General features: G+C 36.1%; 1 protein-coding gene across 1 annotated transcript in view; it reads right to left on the bottom strand.

The window, feature by feature from the left end:
* The window catches only part of ZDHHC17 (zinc finger DHHC-type palmitoyltransferase 17), a 69,133-nt gene that overhangs the window by 14,405 nt on the left and 38,707 nt on the right, over positions 1-16,021 (bottom strand). Inside the window, exons 7-11 of the mRNA XM_065669283.1 lie at positions 15,544-15,706; positions 11,126-11,251; positions 9,716-9,858; positions 7,249-7,349; positions 24-148 (exon numbers count right to left, since the gene is read on the bottom strand). Of these exons, the coding sequence (XP_065525355.1) occupies positions 24-148; positions 7,249-7,349; positions 9,716-9,858; positions 11,126-11,251; positions 15,544-15,706 (658 nt within the window). The remainder of the gene's footprint in view (positions 1-23; positions 149-7,248; positions 7,350-9,715; positions 9,859-11,125; positions 11,252-15,543; positions 15,707-16,021) is intronic.

The following is a 16,021-nucleotide window of genomic DNA, read 5'->3' as shown; positions in this document are numbered from 1 at the left end:
TTTTACGTATCTCATGGCTTTACCTTTTTCTTTTGTTCTTCCGTGGCTTTGATGATTCCTGGATCAGATTTCCAGGATTTTCCAAAATTGTAGAAAAGTGCAACGCTATTCGCGAGGAATGGAATATGTATAAAGAAAAAATTGAGATGTGTTTGAAGTCAAGGAATTTAAATTTTAAACCCAAATTTCACCTTTAAAATGCCCACTGAAATTCTGAAGTAAAACTTAAATCAATTTTTACACAAGGATGCCCTTGAGTCACTGTCTTCTGAGTTGACAAAACTCAGCACTGCTGCAAGAACCAGCCCGGTACTCAGTATTCTCTATTGCTCAAACTTGAAAACTTACATTTTAAAATGCTGTTCTCCATCAGACATTTCTTCTGAAGAATGAATAATGATAGTTGAATAATGATTTTCCTTTTTAAATAAACTCCATGAAAATTATCTTCTCAAAAGTATTTCCTGTTTTCACAATAAACATTTCAGAGCTCTATTTATCAGACAGACATTTGACTGCCTATATCTTTAGTTGCTTGACATTCCTGTTAGATCACAGAAAGGACTCCTAGCCATAGAAGGAATTGTGTTGCAACAACCACTATTGCATGGCAATCATGTCTCAACACCACTTATCTCCAGCAAAGGAGCTGTCTGAAAACCCGTCCTATTATAAAGCAATACCCGTAATTTCACACTAACAAAAGTTATTTTTAACATATTAATACATCTAATGCTTACAAACCCACAGGATTTAGTATTCTGGAAGTGTTTATAAAATCAGTTACCATATAAAGACAGAAAATAACCATTAGTTTTAAAATACATTTCCTGTGTTGAATGACTTGCCATATAACATGCCTAGTCTCACAACACATGACATTTCTTCAAAGAATTACAACATTTCTTAGCAATGATGTTGAAAAAAACAAATACCTCAAACATGCCTCTTCCATAAAAGGTGGAAAATTATATCCTCTGATAAACCTAAAAAAGCCCTAACCCACCTAACTAAAGATACCTGTCAGCTGTCAGTCACAGCTGCAAGGAGATGCTGTATTTGACAAAGCAGTGGTGGCAGAAGTGTCTACAGCATTATCCAGGTAAAAAGGACACTGATTACTCTGGCATAAATCACTCACAGCACACACAGATTCTATTATGAGTAATTTAAATTAGTATTTCTCTCTATTTTGGTAATCATTAGAACTTCTACTGTTATTCAACTTCAATATGTTGTATGCTTGCATTACAAAATGCTGCATGTAAGACTTAAAAACAAGCATTATATGGCAAACATATTCAACTATTTATCAACAATATATTCTATTCTGTTCTTGAAAAAATGTTCATTGAAGGCATTAAGCAGTAATAATAAAAAAAATACATAAGTCATTTATAAACAAATCGTGGTACAGATACAAGAAAATATTAACTGAAAAAACAGCACTTCTATAGAATAAGAGTAAGTAACTCAAATCCTTCTATACTAATTGTGTGGTCTGAAAACTCTGAAATATGAATAACTGCAAGTGAAGTCTCTTTGACTTCTGACGCTAAGCAAGTCTCATTGTTCACGTGGAGCATACCCTATCTTGAATAATTTTTGTTTTCCTTCTGTTGGGGGGAGGAATTGGTTGAAAATTTCTAATTAAAAAAATACTGGCAAGTTAAAATTTTAATCATGCAACTTATACAGTAGAATGTTAGTGTTAAGTCACTAAAGGCTAATTACTCTTTCCTTTAACAACCTATTTCCAGAATGGTTGTAATTTCCACCAGCTACACTATAGCCTAAACACAGTTCTATTTGATACATCACGGATAAAAAGCTTTGACTTTAATATTTCTACGATTTAATTTCTTCCTATTTTTCTTCTAAAATTATCTGCTGCCAAGAATAAACTGTTTCAGCGTATTTGTATAGCTAGAGAGAGATTACATTTTCCTTAGAATATTAAAAGTATCACTGTGGTTTTTGCCGCAAAAGTGAAACCTTTTTTTTTTCCCCATTAAAGTTACCTTAATCAGACATCTGCTACAAACAATATAAAGGTACAATTGAAAAAACATGTATGACTCCTTCCTAATTACTCCATGTCATGTCTAGACTGTTAAAGAAGATGGGGTGGGGGGAAGACAACTCATCTTCTATCCAGTAAAAGGGTTTTTATAACCATAAGTCTTCGGAATTGGGTTTTTTTTTTGCTGACTAAAATTTGGACAATCTATGTGATAAAGATTCCATGCATTTTCTCAACTTACCCTTCCACCGTTTGACTCCATAAAATACAGAGTCTAAGTTTTGCCTTTCCCTCTTATCATAGTGGTTTTAGATGAGTGCAAAGCTGACAGTTTAAATGGTGGCAGGTAAGGTACTTCTGTGGGAGATGGGAGATGTAAAGAGACTACATGAGAAAGTAGAGTTAAGTACAGATGAGCAGTAACTATGTAAATGGAAAAAGATAATTCAGCAGTATTTTTCATAAGTGCCTTCAAAAAACTCTTTCTCTTAAGTTTTAAGCAAAACTGGGGATAGGGGATGAAAGCCAACCAGACTTTGAAGGTGAAAGAATTGCCTCCTCCAAGGTATTTCTGGCATCTGACACAGATAACTGCAACTGTGGGATCCACCTCATTTACTTAAATCACTCAGTATGCCTTCATACACAACAAAAAGGAAAAAGTCATGTCCAATGTATCTTCAGTATCAGGATATTTAAATTTAGCTAAAGAAGCAGTGCCATACAAGCAGCTGGCTATGAAGCTGGCTATGAAGAGAGCTTAAATAACTTGGATATGGACGTCCACACCAGAGGTATCTAAAATTATGTTGAACTCTCCACTGACATTTACTTCCAAAGACATTTTAGCATCTTCTAGCACAGACATCTCCCAAAACTCTCCATGCACATGAAACCCTTGTAGGTTTGCATTAGCTAGAGAGTAGGGAAGTGGTTTTCCAGACAGAGTGCCTTATTTTGTTCTAACATTCTCATTTACAACTACACAAGTAAAAACTCATTACCATACTATTAAGGGCTACAAAATGTATGATATAGCAGGAATACACTTTCTGCCCTGTTACCAATTGCTGCCTTTTATGAGGTTTCTGCATTTATCATTGTGAGAAACAAAGCAGAAACACCCATGAAACACTTCCTATTTTCAGTCCTAATCCGTACCCTTTAATGCTTAGAACAAGTTCAACAGGCTGAAAATTATTCCAGGAAACCTCTTAGAACCAAAAAGACCATAACATTAAACAGAAAACTAAAACCTAACAAGCACCCTACAACCTTTGAGTGAGGTAAAAACCCTATGAGCTTATTTTCCATCCTGAACTGAAGCCTATTTAGAAAGGCCCAAACACAAGCAGCTTCCTGCTATCAGAGCTACACATCATACAAATGCCTGAAAGCAAGCCAAAATGCACATTATAGATCAAGACACTCCCTTCCACTATCTACTAATCCAGTAATAAATCCTTTTCTCCTACAGAGAAAAACCTGCAGCCAGTGAAAGCTGGCAGAGATCAATACATGATAATGAACCTGCCAATTCCTAGCAGCTGCACATCTGGATCCAAGAGTCCAGGTAGATACCAGTGAATAGCTACACAAGAAGCCTCATTTGACTAGGCATATTAGATGAAATCCATTTTGAATCAACTGAAGCTCTACAAAAGCTCTCTACTTCCATCTTCTAACATAAAAAATCCCTTAGCTTGCAAAAAAAAAAAAAAAAAAAGCATTCATTGCCATTTCCCTCCAGTAAAATTTAAATAACTTTTATTTTATTTAGAAAAAGTATTTAGACATGGGAACAGACATTCTGGATCGCTGGGCCTGGGACTGAGTTTTTTGGGTCTTTTGGTTTCTTCTAGAAACATGGCTGCTAGATTCTTTCTTTCTGCTTGCAAGGCTTTTTGCTGTTTTCCTGAAGGTAATTTGGGTAATATGAATGTTGGGCATGTTTTTAACTGCTTAGCCCTACCAATTCGCTTGTTACCATTTTTAACACACTATGCTGTTGTAACACCTTTGTTAAAGCACACAAATCATCACGAATTCTCTTACATCCCAAGTTTAAAATTATCTCTAATTGAAAAAGTGTGCAGTTTCTTTCACCTAAACCCCATTAATACACAAAGTGTATCTGAAAAAAGATAATGCAGTATTAGTAAATGATAAATTTAAGAAATTATGAATTGACATATACCATCTCATAATCTCAGCATTGCAAGTACTGTGCTATACCAGAAAAGCTATACCACATACTCCATTTGCACCAGCAAACCCTGACATCTTAGAAAAACAGCGCCGTATAAGAACCTTCTTATATAACAGGCACTATTTGTTCAGCTGGAACAAAAAAGACTGCATGAACAACTAAGACAGGAACTCGGCACACATGCCCTGAACTTTTTACAGGACACAAGAGAACATTCTACCTATAAATGTGAATGAAAAAGAATGAAATGTAAAATTCTAGTCTCACATTATTAAAAGTGTACTTTTAAATCTTAAAAAAAAAAAAAAACAAACTAAATTAAAATACAGTGATTTAATGTGTAGGATTTTTGAGGGTATTTTCCCCCTACTTTGCAAACAGTAGAAGATTAGGATACACTGACAGAGCAAGTCACAACTACCCCTTGTTACAGGCAAGATACAGTTAAAGGGAAGCAGCAAAATAGCAGTAAAACTGGCAGGGAAGCATAGGAACACATTGGCTTATCGATAAAGACACCAATCATAACTTCCTCAATCCCTGCAAGAATAAGATTTCTATTTTAACAAATATAGCAGACTCAGAAGCAACTGAGAGAAAAACCCAGTACAATAAAAACATTTACAAAACCTCAGTATACTACATTCATCTAAACTGCTTGAATTTACTTTCAAGATTGGTCTTCTAGAAGACACATCACTGCCTTAGAACTTACAGACTTATTTTTTCATGTGACCACCCTAAAATTCCAAAACCCACACTGCTAATCTTTGGTTTTGCTTGTTCTTTATGACAGTTTGTTTTGCCTGCCCTTCTCTGTCTCATTAGGATTAAACCCAAAAGACCAGATGATCTTTTAGACATCTTCAACACACCTACAAGAAAAGAAAATTCTTCCCAAATACCCAAATATTAAAGTAACACTTGCAGCAATTAACACCTTTATACTATGTATAATACAAAGTTCTAGCAAGGCAATTCATGACAGCTGTTTAAGGTTTGAAACTTTTATCCTGAGGAAAAGATGGTCAGAATTTGTAGAAGCTACAAGTACAGGTTTTATCACTTGAACGTTACAGAATATAAAGTAGTACTCTAGTCTACTGTAAGTAATCATATAAAGCTGTAAAAATACAAGAACCCTTTCTCCAACCACAATGCTGTGCCTCATGCTATAATAATAGAGCAGGCATGCAATTTCTTTTTTCCAATAAAGCTACAGGGCAATTTTCCAGAAGAAGAAGAATGAATTTGGAATCTTATTAGAAAGACTTCCAATTAAAAATCACCAATTAAAGGAAGATGGCCTCAAGCACTTAGTCTCTAAAACTGCTTGTCAGAGAAATGTGTCAGCTCTAATGAAAGCAATTAGTAACTGAAGATTTTAGACCATTACTTCTGTGTACAAAAAGACTGTTGCAAAGGTTTTGAGGCACTTACCTTAAACTACAGAAGCAGTACAGTATTTTATTGACACTCAGAAGTCACAGTTTAGTAGTGTAATTAATTATCTGTGGTTACTACTTACCGTAGTAGACAATGAACATTATTCTATGACAAAACACCCCCAAACTTCAAGTTACTTTAATCAGAACGGCTAACAAATAAAAATCTAAGCAAGTTGTACAAATTTGTAGAAAACATGAGCTTCAGGATAAAAATCTCACAATTTGTCAGCCTTAAGGGACAGCTTTCTACACCAAGCTTGAGGCCACAACCAAGTTGTGCTGGCTGTGCAGCCATTTTAACATGGTTGCGGACTTTAAGTTGCACACATTCTTAGATTTGGTTCAAGCTGATGTTGTATTAGCACAAGAAAGCATTTCACAGTAGTTCAACATCTGCAACCCAGAACAGGTAGTACCATTAGGAAACATGAGTTTCTAAAGAAAACACACACGGTATGGACAGCTGAGATTCAGAAGTGAGGTGGTGTAGTTTTTGTAACTGCCTCAGAAACCTGTATTTTACTATTTGTTAAAGTCAGATTTTCTTAACAAAAAGAACAGAAAAGCGACTTCAGTCTAGAGGCATGACATATTTAGATAGTTCTAATCCATTCCATAAAACCTGCTTTCAAAAACAGTTTCTTTAAACGTGAAATACCTGTCATCTCCAGGCACACTGGATTGCTATTGCTCACCCCAACACCCTTGCAAACACTATTAGCACAGAAGCCAAAAGCAACATGGAAGCAGGGTCTCCTCTCTGTTCTCAGCCCAAAAATGTGAGGCTTATTTAGCTAAGGTTGGAGAATATATTAACAAGATGAGAAAAGGGCTGCACTGCTACTATCCTATTTCATTGTAACTCCTTTGAGGATGAAAACTAGTTTCTAGAAAAGTCAAGCCAACATCCATCATAAATACTAAGTTCACTTCAACTATTTACAACTACAAGAACTGCATTAAACATTTAATAAAATATTAAATCTCTACTGTAATTACAATATCCAGCCAAGATGGAATATCTACAACCTAGTGTTATGTTGTTAATACATACATCTTCAAAGACTGAAAATACAGTTAACAAATATATCTAAAGTCTGTATGAAATGGAATTTGCAAAATCTTGAGGAAGCACAAAGGATAAAGCTAATTTCACTGGAATTGATACATACCATGAAATTACCTACTGCTTTTCAGAAAAGTGGTGTCTAAAAATGCAGGCAATTACACCCTGTCACCTCTCAGCTAGAACATACTCTATGGAGTTGCTTACATTTCCCTCACTTCAGAAATTGCTAAAGCACAGGAAATTTTGCAGACTACTGTAAGTCAATTTTGAGGAAAGTCATTTACCAAAGGAATGCAACTTATTTAGGAAAGGAAATTGCGCACATTTTTTAAAGCAATAAAATAATTACCATCAGGACAGAAAGCAATGTTTAATGGAGATGGCAATTTAAAAATTTTGATTAGTTTAGTTACTGTTATATGTAGGCTATATCATCTAGGTATTACCTCATACTACCTACATGAAAAAATACTATTATACTGTATACAAAAAAGGATATCATTCCAAAACCAGAAGAACCATGTCACGTACATCCAGAATTTTGTTGCCAAGTATATTCCAAGAGGCAGTGCACTGTGCATGGAGTGATCAAAGAATGACCTGTAAAGTAGGAACAATTTCACATTATAAGTTTCAACTTATATAGACAGAACTACTGCTTCTGAAAAACACTTCTTGTTAAAATGTGTACTACATAGGATATTGCAAAATATACCACAAAAATCATTTTCCTCAATGTTAAAGTTCATGAGAAATTCCTGTTTTCAACCTGTCCAGCTGACTGAAAGTTATTTAATTAAAATTCATGTATTTACTTTTGAAGTGTATGTCAAGAACTGGAAAGAAGAAGTAAAACAAGCAAATACTCATAATAAACTACACTGTGAAAGCAGTTAGCAACCTGTGAGATTCCTCGCATAAATGGCCAGTGGTTGCAAATTGCACTTACTTATAAGATTTCAGTGCTAAAGATAGTTTGGAAGCCCATACACTGAAAACTATGTGTTAAATTACTTCAGTAAGAAAAAAGCTTAAGAGACCTTGCTGTTACCAGCCCACATAATTGAAATATTTCAGATTCTTGAACGTTTTCTTTCTGTGTACACTTGCCAATAGAAAGTCAGAAAAAACCCAGATGAATTCATTTCCCATATCACTAGATTTTCCCAGTTTAAAGACAAAATGTTGCTACTTTAATTTGAAAGAAAAAAAAAAGAAAAAAAAAATGAAGCCATCAGAAGCATTTTCACTTTCTTATCTCTTACATCTTTCAGGACTATTCTCAATAAGATCGCATATAGTTGAGATAAGCTAGGTGGGTGACCAGGTTACTCCATATTCAAGAAAAAATTGCTAAACATGTCAAAAGTCACACTCTAAACTGCTCAGCCGCCTGAAATAAAACTTCTTCCATCATCTGCCTAAATATATTTACACTGAAGCATTTTACTTTTTTTGGTGGTGCCCTCAGGGCTGCCATAAACAAAGGTGTGCACAGAGTAGTTTCCATTTCACTCCTGCAGTAACTGTCATCTCTAATGGAAGTTCCTTAGGTCATTTGAGAAAATCCCACGAAGAAGATGAGCTAAGATGGTGAGTAGTAAATGAATATACATTTGGACTCACAGTAGTTACTTAGCAGAAATCTTTCTTCCAGTGATCTCTGTGCACGTGTGTGTGTGTGTGTGAGACAGAGAGAAAGGAGCAGGGAGAAAAACACAGCTAAACAGGTTAGCTAAAATTCCACATGGAAAGGAAATACTACTAGATAATAGTTTCATTGAAACCTGGGCTTAGTGAAAAACTCTTCAGAAAGTATTTATACTAAATATTAAGCAAATTATAAGACAAAGTAAGAATGTTAATCATGAATCTGTGTCAAGTAGGCAAAAAATACAAAACTTGACAAAAACATGGATCCTGAGAAACTTGTAAGGAATTTTGTCCTTGCTTCCTGCAGGAGGTGCAGTTGAGGATTTGCACTGACAAATAGTTATTTGTGGGAGAAGGTCAGCAAATCCCACAGCCTCAGAGATGTCAGAACCACAGAACAGATCATTTCCAAGGTCCTGCGGAGGGAAGAACTTCATGACCACCCTCCCCCCCCCTCCCGGTGTACTAAGTTCACTAAAATTCTATGAACTTGGTCTAAGGAAGAGATATATTTTCTTTTCCTCTTTAAATAGAAAGGAAGGAGAAGTAAGCAGTTCTAATAAACATGACATTCAATGACAGAAACGCAAAAAGCTCGTAAATATGAAGATATAACAGGTTCTTCTATACATATAACACATGACAACAAAAAGCAGAGGCTAGATAAAGTAGTCTACAGATCCTGAAAATCCACTGGAGCATGCCTGCATGAGTATGTGTGTGTACATATATACATAGATGCATTTAAAGCAACCTCAAATACAACTAAAATTCTTTATGATCAGGTAACATGTTGAAAACGTTATTAGAAAGCAGCCTTTTTCTTTAGTTAAACCTTTCCACTCTCTGACTCTGACTTAATTTCTCTCTATAAGGAACTTTAGATGCCTTTGGGTATTTAAATGCTAACAAAAAATAGGCTGTAACAGCACGCTTGCTCGTCTTTTTTTATTCCTTTCTAGCAACTTTCCCTGACTGCTTTCTGCAGAATTCATGCTGATAACTCTTTGTAGACATTCAGCACCCTCCTCTGGATAATGACTGAATTTCTGTTCTGCTTTTAGCTTCTATTAGCTCAGTGGCATTCCCCCAAGGCAATTTCATGGCTATTTGCAAGACAACAGAGCATTACAAGCGCTGAAGTCACACAAGATCCTTCCCAGAAACAGCAATGAAAAGAAAAAATTAACAGAAGATTAATGTTGCATGTTGAAATAGCACACACAGAAATTTAAGATTATTTATCCAATAAAGACATCAGTAAAACATTTCTTGTGCACACACACTAGATAGTGTCCTGATAAAACACTTACTTTGAAAGAAACTGCACCATAGCCCAAACTCCACCATACATCAGACCTTTAATGAGCCAAGAATCAATGTCTAGGTCTGCTATAAACCCAACCAGCCAAATAACTAGGAAAGGAGTTCCCAGCATCACCTTCTGACGGAATTCCTATATAGAAACAAATATCAGTAAGCAACTCTATTTTCAGGAACAGATTATAAAATAATATTCTATAATACACAGGACAGCCACAAAAAATTTACAAGAAATTTTCAGGAAGCTTGACATAAAGGGAGGAACCTTCGTAAATTCCTCATTTCCTATATTTACATACCTCCAATGAGTGTGCAAGAGAAAAAATCTTCCTCAAATTTTATAACAATTCAATGATTTGTTTATTTTAGAAGAATTGTCTTTCAAAGACATTGCTGTTAATCCAGAATAAAGACAATGATAGCTCTTCTTTAAGAATCTGTCAAAGTGTATAAACTACTACTAGGCACATGGTAATCTCAGTGAATTTTAAAGACTGTTATTATGTAACTAATCGATAAAAGTTATACTGAAGCATCTATGAAGAAAGATAGGAGCTTTTTAGTCTTATATTATGTGGGTACAATTCCTGATGAAGGCAGTGAACTCTCCCAGATACTCAAAGCACAGTCACAAAGCCCATGTACACACAACACAGTGCACAAAACACTTAAATAATTACTGCATTATTATATCACCACAGAGTTAAAGCGCAGGATGTAGCCAGTGCTTTAATAATTAAGATGCAATGTATCTTTAAATTATGAAGTTGCAACAAATCAGTGACAGCAATACTTAATATTCAGCACAACACTGCCTGGTAAGTAAATATTAACTCTACATAAGTTATCAAACTATAGGCAGGTAGACAGTTCTTCATGCCAGAGCAATTGTTACCCTTTATCCCCTCATTTCTTTCCTCCGCCTATCTGCAGTATAAAATAATAACCTCAGAAGAAATAAAGGCCTCCACATTAGTGATTACATTATACTATTAAGATTGACTGCTTCTTTCATCCACATAAAAGGATACATAATTAGAGAGGAGACCGGAGTTCAGGGTATCGAAAATGCTTCTTTCCTTAGATGCTGAAGAGTCAGCTTTGTGAAAGTGTTGGCTGTTCCCTGCAATACCTGACCACTTGGTACTTCCCTAACATTTAGTTAGCACAAAAACTAAAGGTAACTGTGTGGAGGATTAGGGTTTTCTTCCCTCCTGCATTGAATAAAGTGTGGTTTTTTTTTCTTTTGCAATTACTCTTGCTATAACAAAAACACGTTTTCTGAAACTGAAATGTGGAGACAGCATGCTACTGAACTGCTTACCTTAAACAAATACACACTCCCCCTAACCAACAGCAGCAGTAATACTGATTTACGTAAGCATTAGACCACTTCTTACCTTATCAGCTTTTAGTTTTCTCAGAAAGGATGGACTGTCATATCCCTTTGCCTGTCTTGCTTCCTGTAGGTGATTTATCATCCAAACATTTTTCCTCTGTTTTGCAAGATCAAGTGGCGATTCTCCCTGCCAGAGGTACAAAAGTGGGAAACATCCAATTTAAAAATAAAATGCATTCAGAGCACTTTTGAAACAGAAGATTGGCAAGCAAAAATAATACATTTTGAATCAGTTTGAGATACAATCTGGAATACTTTTTGCTCTGCAGCTTACTTGACACGAAACATCATTCATTCCTTTTGGTCTTTTTCACTCTCTCATAACTGTACATGCGTGGACAAATAGAGCATAAAACATGTGATCCTGACAATATATATGTCCTGATATAGCATTAATTGTTGCCTTAGGCACAACACATCTATATTTCACCGGTTTACACACAGTCTACTAGTCTGTAAATGAAAGACTGTGCTTCCCCCTCAGCTATTGACAGGCAGCAGAAATCAAGCAAAGAATAAGAACTCGTGACCCACTGGATCATGGAAACTCTCACAGTCTAAAGCCTGACTTCTCAGTTAATTCTCTGCCTTTCTAGCAGAGTGAAGTTACTAATATCATGGAATGTTTCTATAAGGAATTTTTCCCACAAGCTTAATGTCTTTATATTCATTTCCATTACTGAAGTCCTAGGAAGAAAATTGGAAAAAATAAACTGATTGCTCATTTCAAACTCATTCCAAAACTCTAAGCTTTTATGCTTAGCTTGCACTCCACATACTTTGGGTGCTAAGCCAGCAATGGTCTATACTTTCTCCTTCCCTACTTTCAGAGAGGACCAACAGACAGAGCAAAAGAGACACAGAGAGAGAGATACAGGGGCCAAAGGTGCCTACCAAACGGATTTGTTGCTTTTAAAACATTTAGGAAGAGAGCTAAATGAATGTTATTGACTGGGTTTAAAATTATAGAGGAGGCAAGAGACAACCAATTGCAGGTACCTCCAGCTTCAGTTTTGCATTTGACTCCTCCTCTCTTCTACTGGAGTTAACTCCCCTCCTAAACAAACCATTCATGGAGGCTTGAAAAATGGCTGAATCCTCCATCGCTCGGCCCCCTCCTAAAAAAAAAGTGAGACAGGTACCAGAAACTGAAATTACCCAGAAAGGGCAATAATTACTACAGACAGAAGAGATCTCAAAGATTAAAAAGTACAGTTAGCTACCTATATCCCATAGAAAGACAATGGGAATCGAGTACTTAACTGCCATTTTTGCCTTTGAAATCTTCTTCAAATCTCTAAAAGGAGAGTAAACAGCACAGACTACAGTTTATGAGCTGAAGCTTCTTGCTAAAATACAATCTTGCACTCCTGTGCAAGATGTTTAACTAGAAAAAAAATGTTAAAAATTACCTTTTGACTTAACTTGGCTTCAAAGTTATTTAGCCAGATGTTTAAGAAACAGATGAGGTTAACTCCATCCTCAGCAGAAATGCCTGAAATCAAGCTATGGTCCTGCTTCATCACAAATTTAATAGAAATTTGAATTGCTCTGGAAAACTTCAGAGATGCTTCTGGTTTAATATCACCATATATATCTAGACTGTAAATATTACCTGTGGACAAGCAATCCCCTCTGGGAGTTGATCTCCCAAGTAAATCCTGAAGTTGTCTTGTGGTCCAGCTGAGCATCCCTTCCACTAGAGGGCCATGAGCCACCTAGGAACTGCCTAAATAAAAAGATTGAGGGAGCTTTAAAGTCTTTTGACTGTGCTTCTCATCACCTCGCCATTTTAATAATTTCCTTGTTTTCACAGGGGTGGTGGATGGCTGACTCACTTAGAAAGGAAAAAAAAAGAAAAACAATAAAAATTGAGGAACTTAATCTAGTTACAAACTTGATTTGCCAGGAAGCAATAAGGCTTCAGTAGTATACATTTGTAGAGTTTAGACAGAAAGAATAATCTGAAGCTATTACTGTAAGGAACTTTACATATTCCATGGACAAGCCTACAGATACACTCATTAATCAAGAAACTACATCTGAAGTCCATTCAATTTATAAAAAAAAAATAAATAAATAAAATCTTCCTTAAACTGTAAAAGCTCTTTCAGGTCTCTATCACTCTCCAGTAAAAAAGGAGCATCTGCTTATATTTAAGTAAAATTTGCAGCTTCCCAATGACTCCCCCCAGTGATAAGCTGACTCCCTGTGAAATCCTGTCTTCATCTGCCCAATCCATCATCTATTGGGGTGGCAAGATAATTTCCTTAACAAAAAAGTCAACTAATTAAAAAACCACTCTACTTCAACAACTGAAAAGCTGGTTCCAACTCTAAACTGTAATCCAGTTCTCAAAAAGGAAAAAGTTATCTTATACCAAAAGAAAAGTATTATTTCCATGTACAGCATATTACAAAGATTTTAAATAACACAAACAGGACAAAACCCACTGCTTGTATCAAGTTTTATTCTAGAATAAGAGTGCTATTGTCATACGCTTGCAAACTGTCATGCAAAGCAAGAGAGTACCTTACTGAGAAGACTGGCTCCAATTTGTTCCAAACCTAGGTGGCCAGCACTATATGCCTTTCTAACACAGACTACCTTGAGTTGGGAGCAACACAGTCAAAGCTCACACCTAATATTTGAGCCAAAAAATGATGATCATTACCACAACTCTTAGTCAATTCTATGGGCTAGCTGAGAAAATGCCCTCAACTAGATAGTGCTGCAGAAATCTGGAAGTGACTGCACCAGAAAGGAGCCCTTCACTATTCCTTTCATTTCTGGGGAAACATGAGCTAGACACCTAACAACTGTTTTTTGGCTCAAAGAAAACTTTTTTGCTGGACAGTCCAAGGTGAAACACAAAACTGAGTTTTTCACAAGGTGAAACACAGAACTGAATTCTTTCCTACATACCTAGAAAAATCAACCGAATTCATAAGTTTCCTACATGTTTACAATCACTCAAATTAGCATCTGTTATAAAGTCACTGGCAGGATGGCAAAACTACCACTGCTAGAATGATTTCGATCCTCTGAAGATCCTAGGAAATCTGGGAAAGCATGCAAGGAACCTAGACTCCACTGCAGAAGGCAGGCAGTGGTTAATGAAACCAGGCACATGTCCTCTGGCATGACTGGAAAGGTATCATGATCCAGCAGGTTCAAAACCTATTTTTCTACTGACTGCTGCTGTCTGTCAATGAAGAAGGAGAGACCATGAAATGCTTCAGGCTAGCAAATACATTTTTTTTTTGGCCAAACACATAGATTTTTATTATGAGTTTTATGAGTCCACAAATGTAGGTAAGGTGATAACTTTAAAACTCTAACACACTAATCAGTCTGCCAAGGGAAGCAGGGTATGACACTGATTTTTGTTTTCCACAAAAATACCTTAATTTTCACCATTCGGTGGCACAGAAAAAAGCTTTTCAGCAGTTTACAAGAAGCGAGGCTAGTAGCATAATTCATCCACAGAATTGACCTTACAGACCAGGAAAAACTATTATATATTCACATCAGTATATGCAAGAGGCTAGTTGATTTGCTTTATAACATTGTGAAAAGCCATGTGATTGCATTTAATACTTTGTAAGTATAGATTTACAGATGTATTTTCCAGTGTAACCACTCCATATGTAACAGTCATTAAGTGGAAAATACAAATACTAGAAGAGAAATTGAGAATTCTTTTCCTAAAACTGAATTCTTCTCTGACACCACAGAATAAGCATCCTGGGTGGTAAAGTGCACCTAATATTATATACAGAAGAGTCTGGAGGCAATGGATGTAAGTAAATTCAGTAAGTGCATCTTCCACTGCTGGAGAAACTCTTACAGACGCCAAGTCTATGGCATAAATTCAAACAGCTGCTTAGCTGGTCTAACATATGGTAGGGATTGGCTCTGACAGAGCTGCATCTAGATTCAGCATTAAGAGATTCTGGCAGAGGAATCAGGCAACTCAAAGTATTTTCAGGCCTCCAACTTCCTTACTGACACTGGGAGATATACAAGAGTGTTTGTCACCTTTCTGGAAGAGGAGAGATGTCTCTCATCTCACTCCAACAGTCAGCCCAGAACTCCACTAGAAGATTTTCTGTCGGATTTCCAATTTCACATCCAAATGTGTGGGTCTTCATGCATGCAGTGTAATTGCACACCCTGATCCCATATATTTGCACATAACCATTGCTAAATTATTTACACAAGTACTTTCAAGGGTTCAGATTTAGTGGTTATGCATCACTCTTAGGAAAAACTGACTCCCAAATTAAACATCAGTGGCATGGCTTTTGCTCCATCTTCACAATCCCACCATACCCACAATAATAATCTTGAGATTTATCATAGGCTCAGTTATTTCTGTCTCAAACCACTTACAATAAAAACAGACCAAGTGTTTACCTTTATGTTTTGAGCATCAACATTAGCTCCAGCTTCTAACAGAAGACTAATAACCGTTGTATTTCCTGCTAGCACAGCCCAGTGCAATGCCGTGTTTTTGTGGTACTTGTCTCCAAGATTAACAGAAACATTAAATGTAAGTAGTAATCGGGTTGGATCCACACTAGAAAAGAAAATTCTTGTTAGATCAACAGAAGATTATCTCAAATACATACGATCTCATTGTTAATGAGTTTGATTTCTATAAAGAACATCGATCAGGCACACTATGTAATACAGTGTGACATTTTTCGCTGATGATTGTGAATGGCTCAGATTTCCTTCCCACCAAAGAGGAACCACAATTCTGTTGACATTTAAAGGAGCTCAGTAAGACAGCTTGCTCTGGGATGTCATGAAACATATTTGTTACACAATTCTGTTTTCATGTTTACCAAAATCTAACAGTATTAACATTCGTAAAATCATGCACATGATT

The sequence above is a fragment of the Lathamus discolor genome, chromosome 1, assembly GCF_037157495.1.
Source record: "Lathamus discolor isolate bLatDis1 chromosome 1, bLatDis1.hap1, whole genome shotgun sequence".
In the NCBI taxonomy this organism is placed as follows: Eukaryota; Metazoa; Chordata; class Aves; order Psittaciformes; family Psittacidae; genus Lathamus; species Lathamus discolor.
This window is presented reverse-complemented; position numbering and strand designations above follow the sequence as displayed.